This window comes from Sarcophilus harrisii, chromosome 2, assembly GCF_902635505.1.
Source record: "Sarcophilus harrisii chromosome 2, mSarHar1.11, whole genome shotgun sequence".
In the NCBI taxonomy this organism is placed as follows: domain Eukaryota; kingdom Metazoa; phylum Chordata; class Mammalia; order Dasyuromorphia; family Dasyuridae; genus Sarcophilus; species Sarcophilus harrisii.
Window position 1 is genome coordinate 271,464,432 of NC_045427.1, and position 20,961 is coordinate 271,485,392.

At 33.9% G+C, this 20,961-nt stretch overlaps 1 protein-coding gene across 2 annotated transcripts in view; it reads right to left on the reverse strand.

Moving 5' to 3' along the window:
- The window catches only part of SCFD1 (sec1 family domain containing 1), a 113,237-nt gene that overhangs the window by 14,495 nt on the left and 77,781 nt on the right, over positions 1-20,961 (reverse strand). For both annotated transcript variants that reach the window (XM_003756117.4, XM_012546904.3), the window contains 4 exons: positions 12,399-12,469; positions 8,568-8,647; positions 7,650-7,712; positions 6,440-6,515 (listed from right to left, as the gene is read on the reverse strand). In XM_003756117.4, coding sequence (XP_003756165.1) covers positions 6,440-6,515; positions 7,650-7,712; positions 8,568-8,647; positions 12,399-12,469 — 290 coding nt within the window. The remainder of the gene's footprint in view (positions 1-6,439; positions 6,516-7,649; positions 7,713-8,567; positions 8,648-12,398; positions 12,470-20,961) is intronic.

The window sequence follows — 20,961 nt, forward strand, 5'->3', positions numbered from 1 at the left end:
ACAAGTTATATTTACCCTATACTAGTATTAAGTGTGCAGTAGTATTATGTCTAAAAAAAGTACATATCTTAATCAAAAAATATTTGACTGCTAAAAATGCTAACCATGATCTAAGACTTCAGAAACCATCAGCTTTACCTTGCAGTGGTAAAGGGTAATGGCTGAAGAGTGGGATGAATGTGGCACAATGTAGTTTGCTGTATCAATTCTTCCTTTCACTTGAATACTTAAAAGGCCACTGTAATGTTATTAATTTGTTTATTCAAGAATGTTGAAGCTTGGTGGAAAGCAGGCCCAAGGAAGGAGGAAAAAACAGGGGATTGGCTCCTTTATTGCTTAAGTTTGTGGTCTTATATAGGCGGGGTTGTGGCACTCCAAAACAATTGTAACAGTTAACATCAAAGATTATAACAGACATAATTATAGTGAAAAAGTTAGAAATATTACAATAATTACCAAAATGTGACACAGAGACACAATGTGAATACAGGCTGCTTGAAGAATGAAATGGAAAAATTTGCTTGACAAAGGATTACCACAAACTTTCAATTTGTAAAAAATGTATCTGCAAAGTGTGAGAAAGTGAGGCACAATAAAACAAGGTATGCCTGGCAGTAAGAAATCTTACACAAAGATTATGGACACTTTTCATGCTCTTTGCATAACTTCAAATTAATTTTAAAATTAAATTTAGTTTGGTTACATTTTAAGTTCCAAATTGTCTCCCTCTCTCCTTCCCCAATCTGCACTAGAGAAATGCAGCCATTTGATACAGATACACACACATCTATGTATGCATATATGTATATGTATATGTGTAAAACCATACTATGTATATATCTCTCTAACAGTCCTTCCTCTAGAGGTAGACAGTTCCCTTCTTTCATTGGTCCTTTGTAGTTGATTTGAGTATTCATGTATAATTCCAAACTGAAAGAGTATACTTTTTAAAAAAGTGATTGTCAATATATAGTTCTCATATATTTCTATGCACTCAGCTTCTGCTGAAACAGAAAACCTTGTTAATTTACCTCCTCCTTCATTTGAGGAAGAACAATATTTCCTTTAAAACATAAGAATGAGCATTCCAGAAAATTCTCTGAAAAATCTATATGTTCTAGAAAAATAAAAATTGTATGTTTTCAATCATTAATTGAAATATTAGCACCAAACAAAAGTACAGAAAAAATAAACAAAAGGCAAATTTCTCGAGTTAAGAAATAGTGCACAGTACCAGAAATCTTTATAATCACAAAAACAATTTGTGAGAAGTAATATTAGAGCTATCAATGAACTTTAATCAGATGATAAAAGATGTTAGTGGCAATGCCAAATAAATAAATAATATGTATGTTCCTCATTTAAAATTAAATTAAAAGAAAATAAAGATCTTTGTCCTAAGATATCTTTTTTCTTTTTTTGGTGGAGAGGGAGGGCAATTAGGGTTAAGTAACTTGTCCAGGTCACACAGCTAGGAAGTGTGAAGTGTTTGAGGCCACATTTGAACTCAGGTCCTCTTGATTCCAGGACCAGTGCTCGATCCACTGCACCATCTAGCTGCCCCATCCTTAGATATCTTTACAGACACTCATTCCACTTTTATTATAATTTTAAAGTCATATTAGCTTTTCTTTTGTAATATAGTGTGAGTAACTGTCTAAAGCTAGGATTTAGGAGGGAAGAGTAGGAGTAAGAGAATTTGGATTTAAAAATAAAATTTAAAGGGAAAAAAACCTAGTATTTAGGTAAAACTAATAGATGCAATTTGAGGATACAAGTTTGTTATAGCTATATGCACTCTAAAATATGTCACTTTATGAAGAACTAAATAAGGAAAATACAGATTTAATTTTGAAATACAAGAAATAGATGATTTCACCTCAAGAAAAATAATACTAGGAGAAATTTACCAAGTATTCTTAACAAGTTTTATGACCTTAATCACTGAAAAAGTTGAGATAATAACAACAGTCTTGTATGTCACAGGCTATTCTCTAAAATGTTAAATCTCAAGTGGTATGGTATGTTGTTGTTCAGTCATTTTCAGTAGTATCTGACTCTGTGTGACCCTGTTTCTCTTGGCAAAGATATTGGAATGATTTGCCAATTCCTTCTCTAGCTCATTTTACAGATATGAAAATTGAGGCAAACAGGGTTAGTCAAATGACTTGCATAGGGTCACACAGTAAACTTAGAAAATGAGTCCTGACACTCCATATACATGCCACTGTGCCACTATGTGCCTAGTATAGCACTATTCTGTTTTCAAAACAGACTAATACTGTGCCCCATTCCCTCATCAGTCATTTCAAAAATGATTTCTGAAAAGAACATGAAACTTAGCTTATGATCACTTATTCCTTCTATCATTCTTTCCTTTCTAAATATGCTATTCTGCTATAAATGATGTTGCTGTGTGAGCTACAGGATAGAGATAAACAAGAGTTCCCACTGTCTTAGCTATTAGAACTCCTATATATCTAAAAATACAGATTTCATAGAAGGGAGTGCTTACTTTAGAACAATGTTAGTACTCCTGTAGTCTTAGTAACCAAATAAAGGCTAAAATGAGAAGCATATGGCAACTGGGACATAAAAGCAGAGGGGATGGCAAAGGAGAACTTTTGGACATTTTAAAACTGAATTTTATGATAGTGAATATAGTAAGACAATATTATACTCTTAACGACCAAAAAAATGACAATAACAGGACAGACTGCCAAGAAAAACAGGATGTGCAAATAATTCATTTTGCATGCTCAATTATAGGATGAAAAAGAAAGGTAATGAATATAGGAATATGTCTATTTCTGGATGTGTAAGACTCATTCTCTAAAGAAAAAAAAATATGTAGTATATCAGCATGAACAACAAGGTCGAATACTTGATACCAACTGATGGAAATTGCATAAATCTGTATGGTCACAGCAAGTCTAACATTTAAGTGTTAACATCTTTTAACAGAAGGAATTATTTTGGCAAACAAATCTGAGACAAACAGAAGGCTTTCAAATTATGCGACTCATTGTACTACATAATTCATTACCACATTCTTGCAAAATTATCCTCATATAAATATCTTCTAAAGCTGTGAATATCATTCAAGATTTTATATGACAGCTGATATCCATGATGCACAAAACTCATGTTGCCTATAAAAAGATAGCATTAAAAATCCTCCTAAGTTTACTAGAAAAAGAAAAGTGATTTATCCTACATATTTTCATGCCCCACTGCCTTATTTAGTTTAGAGTTTAAAAAGTTTGCATGAAAAAGAACTTTAAAAACCAAAAAAAAAAAAAAAAAAAAAAAAAAAAGACTTCAGAATAACTTATCAGTAGTTTTCATTTCTGAAATATACCTATGATAGGAGGTCATAATTTAACAAGTATTCAACAACAAAAAAGATGAAAGAAGTAGTAGAGTAGCATTATATATTAAGAATATGTACATCAGCAAAATAACAGTTTGGTCATGTATACTTATTGTGTATCTAATTTATATTTTAATATATTTAACATCTACTGGTCATCCTGCCATCTGGGGGAGGAAGTGGGGGGGTAAGAGGTGAAAAATTGGAACAAGAGGTTTGGCAATTGTTAATGCTGTAAAGTTACCCATGCATATAACCTGTAAATAAAAGGCTATTAAATAAATTAAAAAAAAAAAAAAAAGAATATGTACATAAGTGAGAAAATCCAGGAATCAGAGTAGGAAACATATGATTAGGTTTATGAAGAAACAGAGATATCGCGGTGAGCATGCTACAAACCAGTTATTTGGACAGGGGAAGGAAACACATAAAGGAAGCTAGGTAGCACAATGAATAGCATGCAGGGCCTAGAGCCATGAAGACTTGAATTCAAATCTAGCCTCAGATACTTGTTAGCAGTGTGACCCTGAGCAAGTCATTAAACCTATCTGCCTCAGTTTTCTTGATTACAGGATAGAAATAATATCACCTATCTCATAGAGTTGTTGTGAGGATAAAATGAGATATTTATAAAGTATTTAATTAGCAGTGTGTGGAACATAGTAGGTGCTTAATGTTGTTTCTTTCTCTTCTCCCATTTGAGAAACAGATTACATCAATACAGTGATCCAACCACAATTCTGAAGTACTTATGATATAATGTGCTATCCACCTCCAGATAGAGAACAGATTATCTTAGAATGCAGAATGAAATATAGTTTTATTTCCTCTCTTAATCTCCCTCCCCCCCTTTTTTGGTGAACACTGCTAATGAAGAAATGTGCTTTCCATGACTTCATATATAGAAAATGGATAATATATTTCTTGCTTTCCCCATTGGTAGGGGAAAAGGTGGAGAGAAGAACAGAACTTGAAACTGAAAATATATTAAATTTAAAAAAGAGAAAGCAACTGCAAACCAAATATTGAAGTTTTATAGTGTTTAATAGTACCTATAGGGGTAAAATCAAGTATTCTGACAGGTGCAAGGGTTTCCTAGCACTTTCTCTGCCAAAATCAAATTCCTTTCTTCTTCTTTTTTGTTTAGGCAATTGGGATTAAGTGATTTGCCCAGGGTCACACAGCTAATAAGTATTAAGTGTCTGAGGTCAGATTTGAACTCGGCAGACTCAAAGAAAGCAATGCCCCCAACCTATCCTTTCAAGGGAATGGTAGGTCCACAATTATACACTGAACAAATTATTAAACTCTGTCAATGTACTGATCCACTGTATTGACTTTTTTTCTCATTCTAAAAATACTATTTGTCACATAGGATGGCACTCTGAGAAAGCTAAGAGAAGAGACAATTTAATAACTTTGATAACTATGGAAATTTAAGAAACAGAAAATATCAATAAAAATTTATTTTTTAAAAAAGCAAAAGGAAATAATAAGTCTTTCCCAAAATGACTGGATTCTAACCAACCAAAAAATGATGTGGAAGAAATGATGGCAGGATGCAAGCATGTGATCTCTTAATTCATGATTAGGAGGGCAGATAAATTAGATAGGTTCATCATTTTACCCAGTTTTTGCAAAAGTATACTTCAAAGAGCACTGTGCTAGGTTACCTCAATTTTGAACGTGGTATGTTTGAGGCAGCTTTAAATAATGAAATAAGAGTTCAAGGGGAGATAATGTATCTGAATATATCTCTGGGAATCATATGAATAAAGTTTTTGCTTTATGATTAGGGAGATTCAAGTATGTTTGTAGACTAGGGGAAAGGATAGAGAGGAAAATTCCTGACAGTTAATAAAAGAAGGGCCTTGAGTTGAAAGACAGAGATGAGTTTAAGGGAATGAGTGAATAAATTAGCCTCAGGTAGAAGATACACCTCATTTTCTGAGACTGAAAAACAGAAATTAGTAAAGACAGAGGTTTAGATGTATGGTGGAAGGGAAGAATAGGAACTCATATTTCATTCAACAAATAGTTACTGAACATTTGTAAGCAAAATATTATGGATAAAGACAAAGTAGTCAAGGGACTTAAAACCTAATCTATTAAAGGAGGCAATGTATATGTACACAAAAATCTATTGTACAAAGTAATAGGTAATCTGTGATTTATAAGAGCCTTTCCTACTCTTTCCACTTCCAATCCTCTCTTGTCCCTCATCAATTAAGAACATGTTGGACACAATTCCTTCAGATATGTATTTTCTCTTATACAAGGAAAAGAGAGAAAGATGGAGAAAAAAAAGAGAAAAGCAGAGATATCCAACAAGTTACTGTGGCCCAGGGATATTTTCTTACTTAGCCTTGTTTTATAATTACCTTGTGTCTCTCCTTTATTTTTTACCTTCCCCTTTGTCCCCCCCCCCCCCCCCCCCCCCCCCCGCAAGTTCCCACCATCCCATTCCCTACTTCAGTGGCTTCCTGCATGCTAATTTCTTCCTGATATCCAAGAATGTCAGAGAATACATTTCCCAACAAAATTGATGATTTAAAATAATGGTTATACATAACAAAAATAGTTATTATATATATTATAAAATATGCTTGAGTAATACAGGTATATTTGGTTTATATAGGCTTTTGTGAACTGGCCTGAAAACCTAAACATTTATAGCATTTTTCTCTATGAGAGAAATCATGTTAAATTACAAGCAACTGACTTAGAAATGGGCAGCAAATGTTACAAAACATTTTAGTAAAGCAACCTTAAAGAAGGTAAATGGCTTATACTACAAATAGTTGTAAATGTATACTACAAAAAAGTCATAACAGATAGAAGAGTTGACTTTGAAATCATGAAGATCTGAGTTTAAATCCTGCTTCTGCCACATAATGGTCATGTGACTCAAGTTAAGTAACAATCTTTCAGTGCTCTATGCAACTCTCTGGAACTATAAATTTGCAGAGAAGATATTGACCTTCACTGGAAAAGGGAATTCCCTATACTAATGAAATTATAAGTGGAAGCCCTTTCCTCATCACCTCTCCTAATAATCTTACTTACTTGTTGTTTCAATACCAAGTTCTTCACTCCTTCCATCACAAATTGTGACCCTGTGTTCATGACCCGGGATAAGAGACTGGAGGCAAAAATGCAAAGAATAGAAAATAATTACAAATGACTTAAACAGATTCTTTATAAATCACCTGCACTTTGACAGAATACAAATGATAACAACCTTTGTTTTCACAGATTGCTGTAATTATAATATTCACATATAATATTATATATCCATTATAATCTAATTATATTCATTATAATATTCACAATTATTTTCATATCAATAAACATTAATAAAATAGTTACTATCATGAACTATCATTAGTTAGAATATTTCTTATCTATTAGCCATTTTCCAATTTTTAAGGATTTCTTTGCTCTTTTCCTATATTCTTCATGGTGAAATAGATTTCGAAGAAAGCAATTTAAATACCTAGCTTTTTACTAGGTAAAACAAAATGAAGCAAGATGTTGAAAATAAATCCATCTATTTATGCCTGTTAGAGACATAACAGATCTATACCTCATTTCAGATTTGAAAAACATTTTGGATTTGTTATCTGAATTTAAGTGCTAAATCTGTTTTTATAATGCATGATTGCTGTATCTCAGCCTGAATTCCTGTTATATGTTAAATGTTCAAAGGCAGTCATATTATTAAATATTCATTATGCTTAAAAGATTTCATTCAATTGCATCATAAAGTATTTTTTCTAATATATCTGAATTATTTGTCCAAATTTTGAAAAAATGAAACAGCTTAGTAGATTAAATAATAGCAATTTTTGAAGTTTATAATCACTAGCAATTGTATCAAACATTCTAACATAAAACTTGTTCACTTACATTTTTCAAAATCAGAATTTAAACTATCAGAAATACATTATTATTTGTGATTCTCAAATGTAAATCATATTTTGCTATAGGTAACAATTATAAAAACATAAAGGTTTATCAATCTTTGGTGAGAAGAATTTTACCACAGAGTCATGATAAGGGAGGGAGGTGGGAGACAAGTCCTAAAAAGCTGAGGATCCAGACTCTGATGGTCAGGCTGTCCACTAGCATAACTTCGCCTTTGGTAGGATTCTCCTCTGAACTGTTGTGCTGGCTTTCTCAACAAATGAATGTGCCCCAGGTATAATTTAATTATAATTCTGCTTGGTCAACTGAAGCAAGAGAAATTCGATAAGCATTAAACTAAGTTACTTACCCCATTGGTTTAGTGGCAGTATTTCCATAGCTGGTTGGTGCCGAAGCCATCTTGGCAAAAGCCCTGTGAAATGACAACATGAAGGATAATGACTGGTTTTTAAAACTGGCTTTGAGAATCATGTTATTATAATTGTGCTTAAGAATATTACTTTTGACTGTTGCAAATTCAGAGAATATAAATGGTTCTACCACTAATATTAATCTATGTATTAAAAATAATGTAAGGAAAAATTCAAACTTTGACTACATTCTAAAATTTCTTAGCTTAAGAAAAGCATTATGTAAATTTTGGACATCATTGTTATAATTATTCTAAAAGCAGGGCGATACTAGGTAGAAAGATGAACTTGCAGTAAGAAAGATTTGGGTTCAAGTCCTCCCTCTGACATTGTCACTCTGGGCAAGTCACAACCTCGAAGTAAAAAGGGCAATCTTCTAAACCTAATCTCCTACACTAGAAAGAGTGATCTGTTGAGGTGGGAAAAAGCTTCCACCACAATATGGTCTCATTCCATTTTTTTTTTTCTCCCAGACCAAATACACAAAAAGTATGTAGTGAAAAGAGTACTGACTTGGAAGTCAGGAAACCCTTATTTGGTTAGTAATCATGAGTAGAGAAAAAGAGACAGCTATGATGAATGTTGTGGAGGCAGATTTATATTTACCAGTTTAAGATTTAGTAATTACTTAACAGAGATAATAATAGCACAGAAAAAACTGGAAGATGAGAGAGAGATCTGAAGAGGAAATGGGATTGTATAGATGTTAACTATTTTAATTCATGCTATGAACCACTGACTAGTGAGGAAGGGTAAAGAAGAGAGCTCTATCTCAACATCTTAACAGTGTATTGTCCCCCTGTGTTAAATTACATCTCTCAAGTGATAAATTTAAAGGAGAGGTAAAAAAGACTTACTTCCATTGTTTGATATATTGCAAGGGAGTGAGGTTGCATCCTGCTTCAGTCAGAGCCTTTTTATATTGTTCTAAGTCAGCCTGGAATCATAAAAAGGAACATATCGAGTAAGAAAGAATATGCAGTTTTGTTTTCTTTCTCAGTTTTTTTCCCCTTCTTGGTTCAATTTTTCTTGTGTAGCAAGATAACTGTATAAATATGTATACACATATTGGATTTAACATATATTTTAACATACTTAACACGTATTGGATTCCTGCCATCTATGGGAGGAGAAAATTTGGAACACAAGGTTTTGCTTGTGCAGCTAAAACGGAAAGTATAAATTGTCTTTGAATCAAGTTAAAAAATTAAGGACCTTTCTGAATTAAAAATGTTAAAGCTTTATGTTTTGTTGGTAATTTATTTTACATAGCCTATAAATTAACAAGAAGTACTTATTAAGGCAAAATGCATTTCATTTACATTAAAATTTAAGAGGTATGTTTATTTGGAAAAGTGTCTAGCAGATTAGCAAAATACTATCAACATCTGGTTTGTCACCATTACATCTCAGGCTTCTAAAATGAAGAAAGCTACAAAGGAAAAATGAGACATACTATAAGCCTTGTACTAGCTGCATTTGGGAAAGCATCACACCTCTGGGGCTCAAGAAAACATCTTACTGCTATATACAGTATCATAATTTAAACAGTGAGTTATTTTAATAATTATTAATAATTAGGCACTAATATTATTAATATCATAGACACTTTGGATTGGTCTGAGATCATGATTATTTGCTTTATTTGACTCAGCTGAAATAAAATTTCTTCAGTTCTTTAACTGTCTGTATCTCTCATTTTTAAATGTGTTTCTTATAAACAACATATTGTTGGATTTTGATTTTTAATCCATTCTGCTGTTTCCATTTTTTTAGGTGAGTTGATCCCATTCACACTCAAAAGTTTTAATGATAGATTCTGTATTTCCCTCCACCCTATTTTTCTTATTATCCTTCTTATTCTTTTTACTGTATTGACTCCTTTTGCTTCTTAATCATTAACACTTTAATTAGCAGTCTTTTAAAGAATCCTTTCCTTATCCTTCCCCCTTACCTTCTAATTTCTTATTCAATTCTCTTCTCTAAGAATCCCTCTATTATATTCTCCCCTACCCTACTACTTCTTTTCCTCCTCCTCATTTTTTACTCTTGCTTCCTTTTAAAAAATTCCTTTTCTTCCTTCATCTTTTTTCAATTGGTGTGTTAAGTGACTTGCACACAGCTAGGTCACATTTAAACTCAGGTCTTCTTGACTCCAATGCTGGATCCTTCAACTTCTTGATCTATACACTCTTCTAAATTTATCTCTTGTCCTATTTTTTATAAATTTAGAAGACTTTTTATAACCTTCTAGATGTTCTGACAAGAAGAAGATTCCAGCACTACCATCCTCTATTCCTACCTATTCCCACTGTACTACTTTTTCTATTTATGCCTCATTTGTATGAGATTTCTCCATTTTATCTCTCCCTATATTTTTTTAACTTTTTAGAATGATCCCATCATACCAAATACCAAGGCTTTCACCTATATATACTTCCAAACTACTCAAGTAATAACATTCTTAAAGAGTATAGATAACATTTCCCCAGATAATTAAGCATTTTGACCTTATTAAGTCCCTTATAATTTGTCTTTAATGTTAACCTTATGTTTCTCTGAGATTTTATATGTCAAATTTTCCATTGAGACTTTTTAATCACAAAAATCTGATCATTTATCTATCCATTCATTAAATGTCTTTTTTTTTTTTTTTTTTTTTTTTTAATTCAGACTTATACTCAACTTTGCTGAGTAAGTTATTCCTGGTTGCAAACACAGCTTCTTTGCTCTTCAAAATATAGATCTTATGTCATACTGACTGTAGCTCCACATAATTTAAACTGGGTTTCCCTCTTCCCGCCTTGTTGCTTATAGTATTTTCCTCTAACCTGGGAGTTTCAAAACTTCATTATGAAGAGTTTTTATCTTGAGATCTCTTTCAGGTGGTGATTGGTAAATTCTTTTATTTTATTATTATTCTTATTTTACTCTTTTTTTCTAGAACTCCAAGGCAACTTTCAAAAACAATTTTTTAAAACATTGTATCAAGACATTTTTTAATCCTAACTTTTGGGTAATCCAATGATTCTTGTATCGCCTCTTCTCAATTTGTTTTCTAGATCAGTTATTTTTCTGTTTTACACACTTCTATTTTTTACATTCTTTTGTTTTTGTTTTATTATTTCTTGGGTATCATTAGTTTCCCCTTGTCCAATTATAGTTTTCAAGAAGTTGTTTTCTTCCTTAAGTTTTTGGATTTCTTTTCTAATTGGCTGACTCTCTTTTCATAATTTTCTTGATTATCTTGGATAGCTCTTATTCTTTTTCTCTGCATATTTCCTCAACTTTTATTTTTAAAGAACTTTTAAAAATTTTTCCAAGAATTCTTTTTTGGGCTTGTAACCGTGAACACCTATCTTTTCTATCCCCACAGTAGCTATCTATGGTCAGATTCTTTTTCCTTTGCTTACTCATTATTATTGTTACTTTTAGCAGCTTTTTATTATAGTGATATTCTAGTCCTGAGGTGTGGAAGATCCTGCCTCAGAGTTCAGGCTTTTCTTACTGTTGTTTCCTGAACTGTTGAGGGGCATTGGGCGCTGACCCTGGAGCCTCCTCTCCACTCCTGCATCTCATCTAGGGCCCCCAGTGCTGTCACTGCAAATGCTCCTTTGGCTACAGACTTCAGTCCACCCATCTGCCCTGGAAGCACAATCAGGAACTCCATTTTCTTAAAAGTTCCCACAGCCAGTAGTGCTCCTCCTTGCCAAAAGCCACAGACTAGGACCTCATGTGGCCAGCACACCTGGGCCTGGCCATGTCCTGATAGTGGGAAGTGGGGGGGATGTAGGGGGGAGGGGGCCCTTCAATCTTCCCCTATTCTTTTATATTGATTCAACAGTCTTCAGGGAGATGTCCATTTCTTGTTTAGGCTATACCTCTGCCCCCGATATTCTCACAAGTTGTCTTATGACGAAAACTGCAGCACCTCAAGTTTTAATTATTTCTGCCACTCAAAGTTTACTCTGAGGCAATGTTTTGTCTTGTTTGGGGGAAAAAATTGGAGAGCCCAGTATTCAGTGTCTTATTCTGCCATCTTCCCAGAAACATATTATTTCTAAAACTACATCTACTTGGAAAAATTTCAAATGGTCACTTCAAATAAAAGATTTCTTTGAGGAAAGGAAAAGCACAACTGCCCATGACTTAAAGAAATCCGTTTAAAATCTGAATTTTGAGAACCATAAAAGTTATTTACAAGGAAGGAATTTTTTGTTTTGCATTCTCGATGCTTGGAACATAATTGATGCTTAATAAATGTTTGATAACAGAGTATGGATGGCAAACTATGTTTTAAGTCTATAGTTACTTTTTCATGAGACACCAAGTTACTCATATTTCTTAGAAAATTAACTCAATTTGTTAAAAACAGTAAGAAGAAAAAATCTGGTTTCAAATAACCTAGAAAATAAAACATTCTGATAAGATTTTTTTCTTTACAAGATTTATGTTCATATTTTATCAAGTTAGATATTTGATGATAGGCTTTCCTACTCTCATGGCAAAAAATTCTTCCATAACAATTAACAGTAACGATACATCAAGTCTTTACATACTTTTTCTTTTAATGAAAAGAATGAAATGGATATCTGGTTGGAGTGACTTTTATTCTTTTTATGAAATTCTAGCTGGCAGCAGTTATTCTACAAACAAGATTTTTTCAAAATAAAATACAAAGAACATACCTCAGAAGGAGCTTGTTGTGTGCTTATGTAATAAATAAGGAATAGTCTCATTTTATCTTCTGGAGTTCCTGCTGTATAGGAAAAAATATGTATTTTGTTTAAAAAACAACAAAAAACCCCAAAACATTTCATATATACCCACCATCACATTCTAACAGATGGCTACATACATTAACCTGAACATAAAATTTAGAGATAGTCTATCTATCTAAACTGAAATCAGATTAACTTAGAAAATTCTATCAAATAAATGAGAATCATTCATTACAATAAGTAAGAAGATAGAGTAGCTATTTTAGTGTAGAACAAGGAAAAAAAGGTTTCCTTTCATAAGATAATAGATGATGAACTATCAACAATTAAGCAAAAAAAAAATTTAAAAAAATGACCTTTTTTTGCCTCTTGAATATGACAAAAATGACAAAATGAGAACAAATGACAGGGCTAATTCCAAATAATCCAAACCAAAACAAGCAATTATACGATTCCAGATAACCTCTTAGAAATACCAAAACAGCATTGAGAATTATAAATAATACCTAATGCTGATGCAGTACTTTAAGATGTGCATAATCTTACCAATTACCACCTGTAATATATAGAGTATGAGTGTTGTTATTCCAATTTTATAGATGAGAAAAGTGAAGCTCAGAAAGGTTAAACCAGGCTCCCAGAGTCAAGGCTGATAGCAAGGCCATGACTCAAAAATGTTCATCTTTGGATGAGTTATGTGCTCTTCTCCCCTGCCTCTTCACTATCCCTTGGGAACTGGGCATATCTTCCTCAAGTCTTCAGACAATCACCATTATTGCATTAATAAAATACTAAAGAGAAGACATGGAGCTGCCATAATGTGACCTTGGGTGACTTCCCTTCTACTCATGAACTTCTTTATCTCTCCTTTGACATCATATAAACACATCAGAAAGAAGGATTTTCTTAATATTTGTCTGTCACATTCTCCTGGAATTAAAGCATGAAGCTTTCTATTTTATTTCTTAAAACCTTATGAAATTTGAATTGAACAATAAATTTGGTACTAAAATTTTAAAATGAATGAGACCACAGGAAGACACCTAAGGGGCAGCTATATGATGCAGTGGAAGACCTGAGTTCAAATCCAGCCTCAGACATTTAATACTTTTACTAGCTATGTGACTTGGGCAAGTCACTTTAACCTAATTGCCTAGCAAAAAATCAAATTAAATTAAGGGGGGGGAAAAAAAAAACCCTCCCCCCCACCAATAAGACAGCTGATTAGTAAATAGCACTAAAAACTCATCAAGCTTCTACCTGATTATTTTGATATAAATAATTTTTACCAGAATTATAAAGAAAAAGATATTTAGTAATGCCTATATGCATATATCTACATAGGTGATATTCTTAACTTTTAAAATTAAAAGTAAAGTAAAAAAGTACCAAAATTTTCCCCCACCACCAAGTTTCTTTTGTACTCTTGTGACAGTGATAAGATATGTGAGTCAGATGATAATTATGAAGCAAAATTATGTCCTAGAGTTGAATTTTATTTAGTTCTTTATGAGAGTATTTCTTGGTCTAACTAGCCAAATTTGATGCATTTATCTAGTTTAACAGCTTTCAAGGGTTCTGTGTTCCAGGTGTATAATTCTTTTTGCACTGTAAGAATGAGCGTATTACAAAGACTATTCAGTTTATATATTTATATAATATATATTATATTAAACCTCAAATGGCTAATTCAAATCCAGCAGAGCTTAAAGTATCCAATGAAGAGAAAGAGTGTCTGGATAGTTATTATCTTCAAAACTTTACAAGCAGACTTTATCATCATTACCATCACTATTTTTAACCAAACCTAGATAACATTTATTACTTAGTGCAGGGCTAGTCATTTAGAGCCTTTAGATTGGCATGGACTCAGCACTGCAGTCATATTTAAAAGGATACTCTTTGTGAGACTGTTTTCCTATCACCTTAAATATTTTGCTAAAGTGGGCCTGTGCCAGTTTGCTGGGCAGAAAGTACACCCCCACAAGGTACCTGTCCAGGAAGGTTCACAGTTCAATCTAAGTCAGCACCTGGTTGCTGTAAGGGCTTCTTATGGTGTGAGACAGCTTCAGTCATAGCACAGGACAGGGTGACTAGCCAGCCCTTGAGAAGCAGAATGATCCACACTCATTCAGTACGCCTTAGCTAGGTGTGCATTTTCACTTAGCCAGTTCACATATATTTCCACATCCAAGTGTTCAATGGTACATACAATGTTCCTGTGTTCAAAGTGCCTGTCCAAGACAATATCTTTGTAGTCTATGGTGATGATACAGAGGCCTCCTTTGTGGTAGTCATCTAATAGGGCTCCACAGAGGCCTGCAGCACGATTACGTGGATGCAGCAATATAACTGACGCCTAATGACCAACAGGACTCCACACTCATGCAGACATCACCACAGCACAGAACCCCAGTCCCCTCGTCCATGATCATCATTTTGTGCCACATCTGAGGGCATCGATGAAGGACTCAGGGGGGCAGTACAGGTTGTCAAAGTCTGCTCTTAGGGAAAGAATTGTTCACATTGATGGTTAGTTTGGAGAGGTGCATACTATCACTCAAGATGTCAGAATCCTGTTTAGAGATAGGGTGCAGCAAGACCACAGGGCCACCAGAGTCACCTAGGTGAGAATCTTTTAGAAGATTTAGAGCCTGAAAATGTCTTTTGAAGTTTCATCAAACCAGGCATTTTACCTTAGTGTTGCCCGAGGGAGCCAGGCTAATGCCAGTATCAAATCTGTGAGACATATTGGCACTGTCTCTACCACAATCAATTTTGTTTGATCATTTCAATGATGCCCAACTCTTCACAGCTCCATTTAGGGTTTTCTTGGCAAAGATAACAGTGGTTCACTATACCCATTTCCACCTCTTTTTACAGATGAAGAAACTGAGGCAAACAGGATTAAGCGATTTGCCCGGGGAAACAGAGCTAGTCCAGTGCTCTATCACAATGACCAAACAACTATAAAGAGTGCTGGGTGATGATGGAGAAGTCAAGGCTGAAGCAAGGTTAAGAGGACAGCAACAGGACTAGACATAAACTGATTTTTAAACACACAGACTATTCATTTGAAACTTCTAGGGAAGCAATGTGCACTGATACAGCTTCCATGCTTTCTTAGTGACAAAAGAGAAAAAAAATTAGACCATGAATGATTTTTATAATACAGTAAGCTAAGACTGTTACTTGAGATAAAGAGGCTATTCAGGCTTCCTTCCCCCCATCCCCAAACTCGAGGAGCAGGATCACATAAAAAAGTGGCAGAAATTCCAAACAAGGAGTGGTTAAAGATGAGCCAACAAAGTCCTTTTTTTTTTTCCCATTAAAAGATAAAAGCTTGGGGCAGCTAGGTGGCACAATGGATAGAGCACCAGCCCTGAAGTCAGGAGGACCTAAGTTCAAATCTGGTCTCAGACACTTAACACTGCCTAGCGTGTGACCCTGGGCAAGTCACTTAAGCCTAACTGCCGCAGCAAAAAGAAAAAAAAAAGATAAAAATCTAATAGGGTTTTGGGTGGGAGGATTCTATCTTACATGGAATCAAATCCCTTAAAAACTCTGAGACTCTCTATAATCACAGCAGCAGTGCTTATCACCACCTATTATTTCTTATGTAACTATTAATTTTGTGTACATATAACATATACACACACATATATATTTGTATAAAATGACATATGTAAAGTTTTTTGCAAACCTTAAAGTGGCATATAAATGCTATTATAATGTAAAAATATGTGACTTTTATGAGGCAGCTAGATAGCTCAGTGGACAGATAGAGAACCAACTCTAGAATCAAGAGGATCTGCGTTTAAATATGGTTTCAGACACTTAGTGGGACAGCAATGAATTAGAGTCCCAAGTCTACAGTAAGGAACACTTATCTTCCTGAGTTCAAATCTAGCTTCAAACATTCACTAGCTGTGTGAATCCAGGCAAGTCACTTAATGCTGTTTGCCTCAGTTTCCTCATCTGTAAAATAAGCTGGAGAGGAAATGGTAAACCTTTCCAGTATCTTTACCAAGAAAACCCCATGGACAGTATGTTCTATCAAGTAATGAAAAGTTGGACATGACTAAGTGATTGAAGAACAATAAAATGTGAATTTATAAGTGAATGAATGCACCAATGTATAAGCAAGAAACGATAAGTGGTCTCTTAGCAAATATTTGAGAATTAGAATTTTTTATCTACTGATAATTTGTTATATTCTGTTCTTTCTCTGATCTCTTAGAATTATCAAATGACACTTTATTTGATACATTTGATATCTATTTTTCATGTCTTAAAAAAATGTGAAAACCATTTCCTATCACTAAATTCATTATCTAAGTTTTATGTGTAGTTTTTGCCAGGAGGTGGAAAGATCTTAATTCTAAATTCCTTTCAATTCAATGATGCATCATTTCTCTATCAAGGATTAAAAAAAATGTACTCCTATTAAAAAACTATATAGTCTTATCATTTACATTTTTATAAATGTGAAAGTTTCATTTGCATACTAGAGGGGAAAAAAAGAAATATTAACTAAGACATGTAAGGTCAGTATAAAAAAATCTTACTTGTCTTCATAGGAAAAATCTTAGAAAAAAATCTTAAATGAAATAAAGCAGATTTATAAAATATTCTATAGTTGTGGGAATTCTCTGTAAATTCATTTTTATTCCAAATCTAATAATTTGATATGAGCACAATGGGGCAGTGAGATAGAAGAGAATTTTAAGTGACAGAAAATACACTGAATAATAGGAAGAATGATAAGAAAAGAAGGAAGAAAGAAAGGACTGCAGTGTAAATAAAGTCTGTGAAAGAAAAAAAAGGGGAGAAAAGGAAGAGAGGGAAAGCAGGAAAAAGAGAAAATGGTTATGTGTGTAAGAAAAATGTAAAGATGGCGGGTGAGAGGAAGAGAGGAGCTAGGTTATGAAGGCCTTTGAATATCAAACAGGGTTTTATATTTGGTGCTGGAGGCAGGGAATCAGCAGAATTTACTGAATGGGAACTAGGCTGTCATGGTTAGACTTGCACTTTAAGAAAACCAGTCTGATGGCTGAGTGGAAGATAGACTAGAATGGGGAAAGACTGGAGGCAGGCAGACCAATCAGGGGCTACTGCAATAGTTGCGTCATGCCCGGATGAGGGCCTGGACCTAAGTGACAGCAATACGAGAGGTCCTGGTATCTGAAGATATAGGGAGTGAGAACGCAGAGTATAGAAGGATACCTAGGGCTCTGGTCTTGGGATAGTGGTGCAGTGTTATGAAAGATAAGTGGGGAGTACAGCATTTGTTGGAGAAGAAAAGATTATGAGTTCAGCTTTGGACACACTGAGCTTAAGATGCCTACTGAACATCCAGTTCAAGATGTCTATTAGGTAGCTAGAGATATGAGTCTGAAAAATAGCAAGAAAAGCTAAGACAATAAACATATCTGAGAATCATCAGCATAGGGATGTTAATGGAATCCATGGGAGCCAGGATCAGCAAATGAAATAGTATGGAAGGAAAAGAGAAGAGGGACCAAGACAAAGCCTTAAGGGATAATGAAGGTTGGTGGACACAACTCAGATTAAGATTCAGCGAAGGAGTCTAAGAAATGATCAGAGGCAGGAGAAAAACCAGGTGAGAGCAGTGTTCTGAAAAATATAATACCAGGAAAAAAGTAATAAGGGTTAGAGTCTATGCTAAAGTGTGAAAGACTACCAAAAAGTCAAGATGGATGAGGGCTGAAAAAAAGGTCACTACAGACATAGTCATTTAAAGATTACTAGGAAAAGAGAGCATTTTCAGTTGAATGATGAAATTGGAAGGCAGACTATAGAGAGTTAAGAAAAGAGTGAGAAGGTAGAATATGGAAACACATATCATAGATGGGCTTTTCAAATAGTCTGGCAACATAAGGCAGAAGGTTTGTAAAACAGGAGGGGTACATGGATCAAATAAGATTTTCTAAGGATGGAAGAGACATGGATATGTTTGCTGAAAAACAAGTATCCAAGAGTAGACTGAAGAGAAGTGAGAATGGGTAAGAGAGAGTGCGTCGAAGGGCTGGTGTGAAAGGAGAATAGCCTCTTGTAATAGAGGTGAAAAGGGATATTATGGCAGAAGGTGCCTAGGCCATGTGAGATAAGGAGATGAGAAAAGGGAACTCATAGCAAATGTGCTTCATGATGATATTTACTATCAAGTTAGCTTTATTTACCCCGATTATGTGATCATTTCTATAGAAAATAAAATAAAAAGGCTAAAAAAAGTTCAGCGTTCTCCATAGTCTGTTGAAGACATTTGCCACAGACATTAGGTTCAAATCTGAACAAATACAGTTTAAGATAAAATTCTTACTCTAAAAAGTTTAAGAACACTCTCCAAAGTGGATGTAATATGGATGAGTTAGTGTGGTTCCATCACAGATTTAAGATTCATTTTCTCCCCAACTTTATGTCAATAAATTTGATAACCTAAGTGAAATGGATGACTACCTCCAAAAATATAGGCTTCCCAGATTAACAGAGGAGGAAGTAAATTGCTTAAATAGCCCCATTTCAGAAAAAGAATAGAACAAGCTATTAATCAACTCCCTAAAAAAAATCCCCAGGACCAGATGGATTTACATGTGAATTCTACCAAACATTTAAAGAATAATTGGTCCCAATGCTATATAAACTATTTGAAAAAATAGGGAATGAAGGAGTCCTACCAAATTCCTTTTATGACACAGACACAGTACTGATACCTAAACCAGGTAGGTTAAAAACAGAGAAAGAAAATTATAGACCAATCTCCCTAATGAATATTGATGCTAAAATCTTAAATAAGATATTAGCAAAAAGACTATAGAAAATCATCCCAGGATAATACACCATGATCAAGTAGGATTTATACCAGGAATGCAGGGCTGGTTCAATATTAGGAAAACTCAGTATAATTGGCCATATTAATAACCAAATTAACAAAAACCATATCATCTCAATAGATGCAGAAAAAGCATTTGATAAAATCCAACATCCATTCTTATTAAAAACACTTGAGAGTATAGGAATAAATTGACTTTTCCTTAAAATAATCAGCAGCATCTGTTTAAAACCATCAGTAAGCATCATATGTAATGGAGACAAACTGCAACCATTCTCAATAAGATCAGGAGTGAAACAAGATTGCCCACTATCACCGTTACTATTCAATATTGTATTAGAAATGCTAGCTTTGGCAGTAAGAGTTGAGAAAGAGATTAAGGGAATAAGAATAGGCAATGAGGAAACCAAATTATCACTCTTTGCTGATGATATGATAGTATACTTAGAGAACCCTAGAGATTCTACTAAAAAGTTACTAGAAATAATCCACACCTTTAGCAAAGTTGCAGATTACAAAATAAACCCACATAAGTCATCAGCATTCTTATATATCACTAACAAAACCCAACAGTTAGAGTTACAAAGAGAAATTCCATTTAAAGTAACTATTGATAGTATAAAATATTTAGGAATCTATTTGCCAAGGGAAAATCAGAAACTTGATGAGTAAAACTACAAAACACTTTCCACATAAATTAAGTCTGATCTAACCAACTGGAAAAATATTAAATGCTTTTGGATAGGGCGAGCAAATATAATAAAGATGACAATACTACCTAAACTAATCTATTTATTTAGCACTATACCAATCAGACTCCATTCTGGAGAACAATTTGGAACTATGCTCAAGAAATTATCAAACTGTGCATACCCTTTGACCCAGCAGTGTTACTACTGGGCTTATATCCCAAAGAAATTTCAAAGAAGGAAAAGGGGCCTGTATGTGCAAGAATGTTTGTGGCAGGTTTCTCTTTGCAGTGGCTAGAAACTGGAAACTGAGTGGATGCTCATTAATTGGAGAATGACTGAATAAATTGTGGTATATGAATATTATGGAATATTATTGTTCGGTAAGAAATGACCAGCAGGAGAATTTCAGAAAGGCCTAAAGAGACTTACACGAACTGATTCTGAGTGAAATGAGCAGGACCAGGAGATCATAATATACTTCAACAACAAATACTATACGATGATCAATTCTAATGGATGTGGCCATCTCCAACAATGAGATGAACCAAATCAGTTCCAATAGAGCAGTAATGAATTGAACCAGCTATGCCTAGCTAAAGAGCTTTGGGAGATGACTATGAACCATTACATAGAATTCCCAATCCCTATATTTTTGCCTGCCTGCATTTCTGATTTCCTTAACAGGCTAATTGTCCACTATTTCAAAGTCCAATTCTTTTTGTACAACAAAATAACTGTGAGGACATGTATGCTTATATTGTATTTAATTTATACTTTAACATACTTAACATGTATTGATCAATCTGTCATTGGGGGGAGGGGATGGGGGGAGGAAGGGAAAAATTGGAACAAAAGGTTTGGCAATTGTCAATGCTGTAAAATTACCCATGCAAATAACCTGTAAATAAAAAGCTATATTTAAAAAAAAGGATTCATTTTCTCTAGGCATTTTAAGAAACAAATTTTGAAGTCATCATAAAAAAAG